We start from the raw sequence: 13,532 nt of genomic DNA, 5'->3' as shown, positions 1-13,532 counted from the left end.
GAGAATCCTTAAATTACAACCCTTGCCCTGAGGGCTGTGGGGGAGTTGTCATCCTCAAAGACCTAATTTCCAGATCCTAAAACTACGTTGAATAAAAAGGTTATCTAAAAGTTTGGATTAGATGTGGTTGGTCGAAGAATGGACGTGAGAGGGGGTTGGGTGTCCTCCAATCACTTTCAAGTTTTAAAAAAAACACTAGCCCTTTGAATTTCCAATCAAATGAGCCTTTTTGAAGTTTCTACGCCAACGCCTTCTATGAAAACCTTATATGTTCCCAGGGCATGACTTAAAACCCGTGCCTTGAGGGTTGTCGGGGAGTGTCCTCCTCAAAAGTATATTTTCTATCTGGAAATTAACTACGCTGAACAAAATGGCTATCTCGAAATTTTGATTGGATGTGTTTGGGGAAATGATGGGCGTGGGGGGGGGGGTAGTTTCCCTCCAATCCCTTTCGACTATTAAAAAGGGCACTAGCCCTTTGAATTTCTAATCGAATGAGCCTTTTTTGAAGTTTCTGCGACAACGCCTTCTACAAAAACCTTATATGCCCCCTCACTTTCGACTATTAAACAGGGCACTAGCCCTTTGAATTTCCAATCGAATGAGCCTTTTTTGAAGTGTCTACGACAACGCCTTCTCCAAAAACCTTATATGACCCCAGGGCATAACTTAAAACCCTTGCCCTGGGGGTTGTGGGGGATTGTCCTCCTCAAAAACATATTTTCTATCTGGATATCAACTACGCTGAACAAAATGACTATCTCAAAATTTTGATTGGATGTGTTTGGGGGAATAATGGGCGTGGGAGGGGGGGGGGGGCGCTAGTTACCCTCCAATCACTTTTGACTATTAAAAAGGGCAGTAGCCCTTTGAATTTCCAATAGAATGAGCCTGTTTTGAAGTTTCTACAAGAATGCTTTCTATAAGAACCTTATATACCCCCAGGGCATAACTTAAAACCCTTGCCCTGAGGATTGTGGGGAAGTGTCCTCCTCAAAAATAAATTTTCTATCTGGAAATCAACTAAGCTGAACAAAATGGCTATCTCAAAATTTTGATTGGATGTGTTTGGGGGAATTATGGGCGTAGGGGGGGGGGGATAGGTGCCCTCCAATCACTTTCGACTATTAAAAAAGGCACTAGCCTTATGAATTTCCAATCAAATGAGCCTTTTTTGAAGTTTCTACGACAACACGTTCTATAAGATCCTTATATGCCCCCAGGGTATAACTTACAAATCTTTCCCAGAAGGCTGTGGGGAAGTGTCCTCCTCAAAAACATATTTTATATCTGGATGTCAACTATGCTAAACAAAGGGGCTATCAGAAAATTTTAGGTGGAGTTGTTTGGGGAAATGATGGGTGTGTGGGGGGGGGGGGCTAGTTGCCCTCCAAGCAGTTTGTACTATTAAAAACGGCACTATTCCTTTAATATATGATCGAATTATCCTGTTTTAAAGCTTCTGCATCGTTGTCTTCTATAAAAACCTTTTATGCCCCCAGTGCATTTCTTAAAATCCTTGTCGCGATGGCATCGAAGGAGTGTCTACCTAGAACACAGACTCTAGTTGGAATTCCGATGTGTTGGGCACACTATCTATCTCAAAATTGCGAGTGAGAGTGTTTGGGGGAATAATGGGTGTGGGGGGGCGGCTAGTTGCACTCCAATCACTTTTGACTATTAAGAAGGGCACTAGTTTGCCCTGAGGGTTGTGGGGGAGTGTCCTCGTAAAAAATATATTTTCTCTCTGGAAATCAACTACGCTGAACAAAATGGCTATCTCAAAATTTTGATTGGATGTGTTTTGGGGAATTATGGGCGTGGGGGGGGGGGGGGCTAGTTGCCCTCCAATCATTTTCGACTATTAAAAAGGTCACTAGAACTCTCGATTTACAATCGAATGAGCCCCCTTTGAAGTTTCTACGAGGACCCCTTCCATATGAAGTGCCTCTGGAAAAAAAAATACTACTAATAATAAAACGATGGAGCCGTATGGCCTTTACTATAGGCAACGCTATAGCGTTGCCTCTGATGGAGAATGTAGTAAGACTAATCTTGCAAAATTAGAAACAATCCAAATTATGGCTAGCAAAATTGCCCTTGGGCTTCATGCTCAGTGCCCCTCTAACAAAGTGAAACACTTAACTTGTCTGCCCTCTATTTTAGAAAGATGGAATGTGCTGGTCATCAAATATTACTGCAAGATACAAGCTATAGGTCACAAGCATGATATTTTGAAGCTCACTTTTGCTAAAGATGTTTTCTCTCATAATTTGACATCAATAAGGTCATGGAAAATATTTAACAAGCTTGTCCCATCTTGGAAACTTGACTCACCCTGTTACAGTCATTTTCTTGTCCCCCCAACATGGCAAATGTCGCCTCCAAGTTTTTCACTAGAGTTGATACTGTTGCAAAACACAAATTACCTACCAATCCAAATTCAGACACTTTTTCATGAGAAAATGACCACTTTGTATCCAGATTCTCTCCAAATTCACATTGATGGCTTGGTTAAAGGCAGCAAATGCAGCTCTGCATCTGTTATCCCAAGTTATCCATTGAATAAAAAAACAACAGACTTCCTGATAGTACTTCCATCCTCAAGGCAGAGCTATCAGCAATAAAAGAGCCTTTAAAGGTCATCAATATTAATCCACCAGCTTCCAAAAGAGTAGTATTGCTCTCGGACTCCAAAGGTGCCATTCAGCTCATTGACAATAGCCATTGGAGAGCCATGGATACAGACCTGAGGACAATCAGAGATCAATTAATCAGTCTCCAAAATAGCATTACTGAAATCAAGTTCCAGCATATCCCCAGCCACCAAGGCATCAAATATAATGAGGTAGCAGACCAGCTAGCTAGTGGCTACTTGCATAATCCAATTAACCCCAATTTGAAGGCCCAGAGATTCAGAGACATCGTCAGAAGAAGAGTTCCTTCAAAAACAAAAAAGCCCATTCCATTCTTATTTCCATCAAGGGCAGATAACATTCTTTATTATAGAATCAAAAGCAACTTGTTGATCCTAAGAAAAGAGGAGTTTACTTGGCATAAACAAGCCAATCCATATTGCAGACTTTGTAACTCTATTTCAGAATCCTTGAACCACCTGATTTTTGAATGTCAATGCATCCAACAGGAAGTAATCAACATTAGGAGAATCTTCAGTTAGGCAAATCTCCAGCATGATATCAATGTATTGCTGCTCTCAAGCATACCAGCTAACACTGAAAGACATTTATATAAAAGTATTTTCAATTTCCTAACACATAACAATATCTGCAAGTAGATCACACTGATTCAAGATTTATTCCTGGCCCATCATGCTGTGCAGATTGAAAATTGTTTTGAAGACAAAAGTGGACTCTAGAAGGTTTGGGATTCCAAGAAGAAATACAAAATTTCAATTCAATATTTTAAATTTAATTTTGAATACCAAAAACCAATATATTTGACGCCTTTATACTTCATAACTGTAAAAAATTAAATCTTTTTCAAAGCAATAGCTAGATAAATACAATCACTCCAGGAAAAATAGATAAATTATAATAAAACACAAAAAACATATCTGTTCAGGGAAAATACAAAAAATTCCCAGCAATCCATTCAGGGGAAACATTTCTGATTATAATGGCTTCATATATCAGCTCATGGGTACTCTGGCAATACAAACAAAAGTTGATGGCAATTTTTTTACCAATATTGCCCCTTATTAAGTTGTTTTCCTTGTGTTTTCTTTAATTATACAAACTTCCCTGTGTACAAATAATTGCACTACTGTAATTGCTAATAAACAAAAACATATTTAGAATCACCATAAATAGTTGCGCTACTGTAATTGCTAATAAACAAAAACATATTTAGAATCACCATAAATAGCTGATTCTTTGATTTAGTGTTATCAATAGTTAGGCTTTTACACTTTCATTATAGGATCAAAATCTATTGACAGGCAGTCAATGATAGGGCAACACACATTTTTCCCATGGTTTTTCTATATTCTGCCTTTTTTCTTTTGGTTTCCTAATAATTACTTTATAATCCCAAATTTATGGGGGGGGGGGGGGTGGCCCCCCTGCTGGTGCCCATGTAAAGCCTACATGAGGTGTTTAGGCTACACCTATCTGAATGACAAAAAAAAAATAAAAAAAAATCTATTTTACCATTATTTTCACTTTCCAATTTCATTTTATTGACTTTTTTTTAGTAAGGTTTGTATTAATGTACTATTCAGGTAGCTAAGGAATGAACTTACCTCTATAGTCAGAATTACATCCTAAATCCAAATTTACTAATCATTTGTGTTGAAAATGAACTTTACCCCCAACCCTACATACACAGCAATTCAAGTTTTATTCCAATTCAGTGTATATATTTGTACATTTGGAAGGTGGGGGTGAAGTTCATTTCTGATGCAAATGAATGTTAACTTTGGATTCAGGATGTAATTCTGACTGTAGAGGTAATTTTGAACTTTACCCCCCCCCCCCCCTAATGTGGAAATATATACCCTGAATTGGTATATATAGGGGTGGGGGTTAAGTTCATTTCTGACACAAATGTGCGTTAAATTTGGATTCAGGATAAATGAGGTTACACAGTTGCCAAATATGGCATAGTTGCCGAATTTGGCTAATTGTTGTATTTCATTACCACCATAGATCAGTGACAAAGTTGCTTTTTGTGCATTTTTGGCAATATATTTTGGGCTGCATTTTTCGGAGATAGCTTGTGCAAAAGTGAGCAACAACGAACATTCAAGAGGCCGTACAGTACTAGCGGAATTTTTTCATCGTTCAATTGCTGGGATAAGGTTATTCGTGTGTTGCACTGCCCACGGGTCTCATCTACCGTTTAATCTTTAAAGCTTGTAATGCCGGTTTTGCCAAATTTTCGTGAAAAAATCCTTGTGAAAGAAAGGACACTTACCTGAATTCCATTACCGCCATCTCTCGAGCGAATTCCTTGCCAGCAGCATTGCCTTGATCTCGTGATGCCACCAAAAACACCAGAAAAACCACAGCTAAACGGCCAAAAACAGTAATGCCCAAAAAAGGCTCAGACACATGCGCAGTAGCTGGCTGTGCATTAGATGAAAGCTCTAGAGCCATTCAGTGCAATGAATGTGACAAGTGGCTCTGCGCCGAGTGCCTCTTGATGTCAGATGTGGAATATGACATTTTTACCAAAATAAATCTTAGACTAGGAAGTGTTTGGGTGTGCCTCATGTGTAAGGCCAGTAGTGCCAAACAAAGTCTTCAAGATGTTCTAAAAACAGCATTGAGTGAGCACCAAGACGAAATGCAGGACATGTTTGGCTCACTCAAACAGGACATGAGCGTGTCTTTGGACTCTGTTAAAGCCAAAATTCAAGATCTCAACAAGAGTGTCAAGACAAAAGTGTCTGTATCTGAAGCCGCGGACACAGCAGGTTGTGTTGTCGCTGAGAAATTAGAAACCAATGTTCGTAAATTGTCAGGCAGGAACAAGACAGATACAACAGATGCCTGAACCTTATTGTGTATGGCATACCGCCTCAAGCAGATGATGAACAATTCATACAAAAATTCCTAAAAAATGAGTTCAAGGTTGATGTGGACAGCATCACAAACATTCAATGCTTATCAAAAGCTCAAAACTCTGCATTCTAGAACCCCTGCTGCTGCAAGGCCTGATCCCATATTGTTTTCTATTAGTTCAAGTAAGCAGAAAGCAGAAATCCTTAAGCTCTCCCACACCAAAAAAGGCAACATAGCCTTTTACATAGATACCTCCAAAGAGGACCCCCAGAAAAGAAAGGAACTAGTGGATGAGATAAAAAGACGTGCTGCTGCAGGTGAGTGGAATCTAGGAATTAGAAATGGGGTCATTGTTTCAAAAAACAGGGCGCCTTTGGGATTACCAGTCCCTGTGCAATCACAACCGATGGAGCACTAAATCTGGAACAGCCTCATATAAATAGTGTAAATAGGGAGCAAGAGAGCATTGGAAGTTCCACAGACTCAACAAGTTATGAAAGTGCAGAATCACTGGAATCAACTGAAGACGTTTTTCTAAGTGCCAATTCGGACAGTGAAAGCGAAATCATTTCCGAAAATGAAATTCCTGGTATTCACAACAGTGCTACAAAGATAAACAAATCCGAAAAATCATTTCGTGTGCTTTACACAAATTCTGATACTCTTACCCCAAAACTTGCTGAACTAAAAGCTTTTTGTTTTTATCTTAATATGGACATTATTTGTGTTTGTGAAATTAGCCCAAAAAACTCAGTGCACAAGCTGGAGGAATCTCAAATTCAAATCCCTGGATTCAACTTGTGTAGCAATTTTTATAACTCTGAATGTTGCAGAGGAGTAGCAATATACTGCAGAACTGAACTGAAAGTGGGATTATTAATTCCACTAGTAGTTGGGTTGAAAATGTTTGTTTGAAACTCCATGTAGGATCTGAATCATATCTGATAGGTGTAATTTACAGAAGTCCATCAGCCCCTGATCAATTTATTTCACATCTATCCATATCTGACCTGGTGTCCAAAATGAGTTCAAATGAGCACTCAACTGTCTTTTTGTTTGGAGATTTAAATATGCCTGATGTTGATTGGGTTGAAGGAATAGGATACCCCCCTGAAAGTAGCCCATCCTGTGTCACAACAAATTTCCTTTCTGACAACCTACTGATACAGATTGTAGACCAACCAACACAAATCAGGCACCAACAACAACCCTCCTTACTTGACTTAGTTATCACAAATGATCCTGAATCAGTTATCTCTATTTCTTACCATCCTGCTCTTGGAAGCAGTGACCATGTCTGTATCTTGACTGAGATACAGATAAACAATAAGAAGGAGAACATGATAAAGACATCCTTTATAGACTATGAGCAGATAAGGCAGGAACTATCCAGGATTAAATGGGAGGATATAGTCAATAGTGGGGACATTGAGAAAAGCTGTGAAACGTTTAAGGTAACAGTCTTAGATGCTGAAAAGAAAAACACCCAAGAATATTGGTGTCAACCGCGTAAAATACTCCCATACCTGCCAAAAGAAGTAAAAAGAGCAATGAAGAAAAAGAAAAGAGCCTCGGCCAAGTATGTAAAATGTAAATGTAATAACCGCTATGACAGGTTTAAGAAATGTAGAAACAGACTACGAAATTTGACTCGGAAGGTTATGACGGACCACGAAGGTGCAATTGCAGCTAACTCAAAACAGAACCCAAAGATGTTTTGGCAACATGTCTCTACAGCTAACCTGTCTAGACAAGATATCCCAGATTTAATGAGAGAGGATGGTAAATAAGCTTCAGGTACAAAAGAAAAAGCATACCTCCTGAATTCCAGTTTTAGTACCAATTTCTCTGCCCTACCCACAGCCAACACACTACCTCCCCTACCAGAAAAACTAATCCCAGAACCAATGGTCATGCCAATTATTTGTAAAGAGGACGTTAAGAAGAGGCTAAAAAAACTTGAGGCTAACAAAGCTGCTGGACCCAATAACCTACACCCAAAACTGTTAAAAGAAACTGCTGAATACTTTGCTGAACCAATTGCTATTATGTTTGAGATGTCCCTCACTTCCAAAATACTTCCAAATGATATAAAGCAAGCCAACATCAAGCCAATACACAAGAAAAGGATATTGCTAGTAACTATTGACCTATAAGTCTCACATCAGTTGTATGTAAAGTACTTGAGGGCATCATAAACAATGCACTGGTTTCCCACCTTGAGAAAAACCAATTGCTTAGCAAAAGCCAACATGGTTTTTGAAAAGGCCACTCAATTGATACTAATCTAATTGAGTCATATGATTTCATGACTAGACTCTTGGATACTGGTCAGCCGGTGGATGTCATATTGCTCGACCAAGCCAAAGCATTTGACTAAGTTCAACACCAACTACTAATTTTGAAATTAAAGGCATATGGAGTGCATGAAGATATAGTAGCTTGGATAGAAGCCTTTCTAACTGGCAGGACTCAGAGGGTGTTGGTATATAACTGCAATGACAATGCCTTCTTCTGAACTGCTACCTGTCACCAGTGGAGTGCCACAGGGTACCATCTTGGGACTCGCATTATTCAGCATGTAAATCAATGACTGTACAACGAACCTGAATAATCCTTTAACTCTATATTCTGATGACTGCAAGCTCCTAGTACTGGCCCAGAACAACCTAAATCTGTCAACTATGCAAGAAGATCTGGACAGACTATCTAGATGGTCATCGGATTGGTGTATACAATTCAATGCCTTAAAATGTAAAGTTCTACATCTTGGATGCAATAATCCAAAACTTGCATATCACATAGGAGATGCCCAGCTTGAGGCAGTCAGCGAGGAGAAGGACCTGGGGGTTATTGTTGACAATGAGCTGAAGTTTCACTGCCACACACAAGCTCAAATTGCAAAACCAAACCAAGCCCTTGGCCTCATAAAGCAAACATTTACCACCAGGAAGTCAGGAGTGATTACAAAACTGTACAAAGCCATGGTCTGTCCTCACCTGGAATTTGGCATGACCTTAGCCTCCCTGTACTATAAGATGGATGTGAAAGCACTTGAGAGGGTCCAAAGAAGAGCAACCAAGCTTATATCTGCATTCCAAGACAAATCTTACAAGGAACATCTCACCTTACTCAAACTCCCTATCTTAGTATACTGCAGGAAAAGAGGAGACATAATAGCAACTCATAAGTTGCTAGAAAATGGCCTATTAAGTCATGTCTTTCCCCTGTCCTTCTCAACTACCACAAGAGGACATACCAAGAAGCTGCAGGCCCTCCATTTCATCAAGCAAGAGCGCCAACAGTTCTTCTCAGTCTGCTCTGTCCCACTCTGGAAAAGCCTATCTGAAGCCACCATCCAATCTAAAACTCTAGATGCCTTCAAGAAAGGAGTTGATCAAGACTGGGCCAACACTGAATGGAGGCTGAACTGGGATGTCAAATCATAACCTTGAAAGACCAACAGCAAGATTTCTACAGGAGGCTCCACACCACCTTATCTCACTGGACATGCAATTTAAGGATACAATTCTGACTATAGAGTAAATTCATTTCTTAGCTACCTGAAAAGTCCATTAATATAAATCTTACCTTTTTTTATGTTTCTTGTTAATTCAGTGGAATTTTAAGACACATTAAGTGGGATTACCAAAATTTATAGGAATACAAATGGAACCATTAGGAAAGGTGGGGTGGATGCATTGTCAGAGTGACTACTAGCCTATTATATTGAAAATTAGCATAGAAATTCCAGTTTGTATTCCTACATTCTGGAATCTATCTAGGCCTATGTCTGTCCTTAAGTGCATTATTTACCAATATGTTATTTGAGTGATTTTAAAAATTAGAGGTAAAATTCCACTTTAGCTACTTTTGGCTATCTTGGAAAGCAGTTATATTAGGACAATGAAACTTTCAGGGATGGGTCTATAGGCTAAGTATGTCATGGGAAGGTATTTTGAAGTACCTACTTCCACTCCTTCTCTCTCTAGAGGGTCTGAAATTTGCCTGCATGACATGTCTAGGTAAATTTTTACCAAATCATATTATTGACTTACAAATAAAGTGACTATACCACTCAATGCCTTTTTTTTATGCTCTTTCCAAATATAATAATCATTTTTGTCAGAAATGACTTTACCCTCACCCCTATATATACCAATTCAGGGTAGGCTAAATATTTGCCCATTAGGGGGGGGGGCAAATTTTATTTCTGATGTAAATGAGAAGTAAGTTTAAACTTTAACCCCACCCCCCTAATGTGCAAATATATATCCTGAATATAGGGGTATAATAAAGGGGTATGGGGTAAAATTCATTTCCAAAAAAATTATTATTATATTTGGAAAGAGAATAAAAAAAGGCATTGAGTGGTATAGTCACTTTATTTGTAAGAGTGGTATATTCAGTTTATTTGTAAGTCAATAATATGATTTGGTAAAAATTTACCCAGGTCTATAGGCTACCTACTGAAATTTTGACAAACAACATTTTACCTTAATTTTAAGTTATCACTTTCTTTTTCTCTGGCTTTAGTTCTAAAAATGCTATTCCTTATATTTGAGTAGAATTTTAAGCCATATCAATGTTTTTTTTTTTTTTTTTTTTGGAAACATTTTTGTATACCTTTAAAACTTTATAAATTGGGATTAAGCAAAGTTGTGAAGCTGAAAACAATTTTGCTGCACTTCATTTAACAGAAGATCTATTTTGGAAGGTTTCACTTTGATAACACAGATTTTTAAAGGTTATCAAAGGTCAGGACCCTCTAGAGAGAGAAAGAGTGGAGGAAGGTACTTCAAAATATCTTCCCAGGACATACTTTGGTAAATTTCCACCAAATCATATTATTGACTTATGCATAAAGTGAATAGGCCTATAGGCTACCACTCAATGCCTTTTTTTATGCTAATTACAAATATAGTAATCATTTCCATTGGAAATGAATTTTGCCCCCCTATATAAGCCAATTCAGGGTATATATTTCTACAACCTAACCCTGAATTGGCACATATAGGGGGCTGAAATTCATTTCTGATAGAAATGATTATTATATTTGTAATCAGCATAAAAAAAGGCATCGAATGGTGTATTCACTTTATTCCTAACTCAATGATATGATTTAGTAGAAATTTACCCATACTTTAGCCTGTAGACCCATCCCTGAAAGTTTCATTTTCCTAACCTAACCCCTTTCCAAGATAGTCAAAAGTAGCTAAAATAGAATTTTACCAAAATAGGTAACAACAGAAGTGAACATGATAATCTGATTAGCCTAATAGAAAAACTCTGAAAACTAGAAAATAAGAATTTTACTCTTTAGCCTAGCATTTCCTATAGCCTATATAAAAATACATATTGCTATGAGGATTTGATAGCATAGTCTTCATAGTGCTGTGAATTGACTAAGGGTCTTGAAATTCATCTGTTTGACCTAAAAATAGAATAAATTCACAGGCCTACCAATCTTCTTCTTCTTCTAATTAAGAATTAACCAATTAAGAATTGTGAATGATTCATTTCTGCTTCTTCCAAATAAATTGTGGCGTCAAATATGAGTTTTTTGCTGTTCAGTTGTAAAGAGCTAGGCAAACGTAGCTGATTTCGGGAGCCGATTTCAGCAAGGGTATATTCCACGTTGACCATGAGTGATTGGCCATGAACGAACCATGAGTGATTATAATTAATGATGCTAAGAGGCGGGGCTTAGTGACGTTTTTCTGTGATTAATCATCATTAATTACGATTAATTTACGATTATCATTAAATACAATTAATTATATACCTTAAGGTCTAAGGCCCTAGTACATTCCTTGTCTAGAACGTAATTAATGATTAATCACCGAAAACCCGTCTCTTAGAATCATTCATTAGAATCACTTGACATGAAATACACCCTTGCTGAAATCGGTTCCCGAAATCAGCTACGTGTGCCTAGCCCTTAAGCTAAGCACCCCTCAAAACTTTTGATCAGGCATTTAAACCCAGGGTTGGCAGAAAGTCAAACAAAGAACAAGCCCGAGCCTCTGAAAAAAAAGCCAAAATACGCTCGAGCCTTTGAAAACCAAGACTGCCATCATGGTCAGTTCATAAAGCTCTAAAATTGCCCAAATTTGTGTGTTTCACAACAATTTTCGGTGCTAAGGTGAAAAAAATTTGCACGTGTCGAGGCTTGCGCTGCGACACGCGCATGGCCCGATAAGTGGAGTTGGATTAGTTCTAGATCAGTTTTTTTGTCCGGTTCTTTGAAACTTAGCACCAATCTTTCGAAACAAACACGGCAAAAAGTTGGTGCTGGTTAAATCAAACATCACACAAATCTTTCAAAACAAATACGAAAAAATGCGGTCCAAACTTTTTGTTAATTCCTTAACCTTTTTCAAAATTCTCATCATTTCGTCCATGACAAAATTAAAAAAATGTATGACGAAAATACTAAAAATTGAAGCACTTGCTACAGTGCTACACATGATGAAATAGTGCTAAAATAGTTCTTTCTTGCTAAAGTCAGAATAAGCTATGGCCCTAATCTAATTCTACTTTTACCTTGCTTACTTACCCTTCGTTCATCCTGCTCCACTTTCACAGAAGAACAACGATTTATGTGATCCGTCAAAATTCAGCTGTTTTTAGCTGCAGTTTTATGCGTCATAATGGTTAAACAGCTGTGAACTCTTTTTATTAACTTTTAGAATTTAATATGACTTCTTCCAATGAATACGCTAGTAACAACCACAAGTCACAGATATACAATATTTTTGGTTTATTATTGCATAACAATTTTTGGTACACATTATTTGGTACAGTTACAACACAATATGTAAAGATAAATTTATGATTAAAGTAAGGTCTCAAAAGAAAAAAACGTGACAACGGGGTTAATACAAAAGCCTTCGTAATCCCAAAATGAAATAATACGTAAACGTAAAAAAAAAAAAAAAAAAAAAGGCACTTAGATCCATAAAGCACTAAAAAATTTAAGACTCAAAGGAGGCTAGAGTATCATCCAGATCGACTAGATCAGTTGTTTGGTCAGTTTCTTCGACTTCGCAAGCCTTATAAATATCACTATTGAAAAGCAGTTGCAACAAAATATTTAAAGATAACTTTATGATTATAGTATGGCCTCAAAAAGAAACATGAGAACTGGCTTAATACAAAAGCCTTCGTAATCCAAAGATGAAATAATACAGACAACTAACCCCCCCCCCCCCAAAAAAGGCATTTAGATCCATAAGGCACTAAAAGATTTAAGACTCAAAGTAGGCTAGGATATTACCTAGATCGACTAGATCAGTTGTTTGGTCAGTTTCTTTCGACTTCACAAGCCTTATAAATATCACTGTTGAAAATCAGCATACGCTTTGTAGGCTCAAACGTCGAGCAACAAGAGCCCCATGCTGACACCCACAGCCTGAACACAAGTATTGAGTTCAACATGGGCAAGAGAATAAAGTTTCAGAGCTTACTCTTAATGATATTCATCATAGAAAAGGACCGTTCCACTATCGCATTGCTAACTGACAAACCCAACAGGGTCAATGCCCACTTGGCTAACTCACGAAAAGGAAATGACACAACAGCATCAAGATAATGTAGGACAGCTATCCAGAACTGAGAGGAGTGTTCGGGGACTGTTCCTCCACACACGAATGACCAATTAACGTCCAACAGTTTCCTCCACTGATTCTCCAAGGTACTGAGATCAGTGGTAGCAACAATGGCAAGTCTCCAAATCGGGGTCGAAACTGAGACAAGCAAATCACAGAGGATAAAAATTTCAGCTTTCGGAGCGAATCCAGAGCAGGAGGCATTTGTTTAAGCACCGCTTTAGACACAGTTTTCAGGATCGCAAAACACCATACTTTGATTTCGCTTTTCTGTGTGTATGAAAGTTTAGATTTGGCCAGTTCTATTAGGAACTCGTGTCCGCAATCAACTTGATCTGGCAGCAAATAATTGATTTTGAAGTCTATATTACCTTCAAAGGCGCTGTAGATGAACAAA

General features: G+C 38.1%; 1 protein-coding gene across 5 annotated transcripts in view; it reads right to left on the bottom strand.

The window, feature by feature from the left end:
- LOC148954615 (uncharacterized) overlaps positions 1 to 11,110 on the bottom strand; it is a 276,074-nt gene extending 264,964 nt beyond the window's left edge. The window contains exon 1 of one of the 5 annotated variants that reach the window (XM_089087172.1): positions 11,021 to 11,110. Coding sequence is in view for 1 of the 5 variants with exons in the window: in XM_089087166.1 (XP_088943292.1) it covers positions 10,881 to 10,915 (35 nt within the window). In the remaining 4 variants the exon portion in view is untranslated. Of the gene's footprint in view, positions 1 to 2,429; positions 2,847 to 4,261; positions 4,443 to 10,880; positions 10,966 to 11,020 lie in introns of those variants that run through there. The other 4 variants (XM_089087166.1, XM_089087168.1, XM_089087169.1 and 1 more) reach the window with 4 other exon arrangements.
- Between the last annotated feature and the right edge of the window lie 2,422 nt (positions 11,111 to 13,532).

The sequence above is a fragment of the Artemia sp. Qi Xiang Cuo genome, chromosome 3, assembly GCF_049724085.1.
Source record: "Artemia sp. Qi Xiang Cuo chromosome 3, ASM4972408v1, whole genome shotgun sequence".
NCBI lineage: Eukaryota > Metazoa > Arthropoda > Branchiopoda > Anostraca > Artemiidae > Artemia > Artemia sp. Qi Xiang Cuo.
Note: the sequence above shows the minus strand (reverse complement) of the source record. Positions and strands in the feature narration are given on the sequence as shown.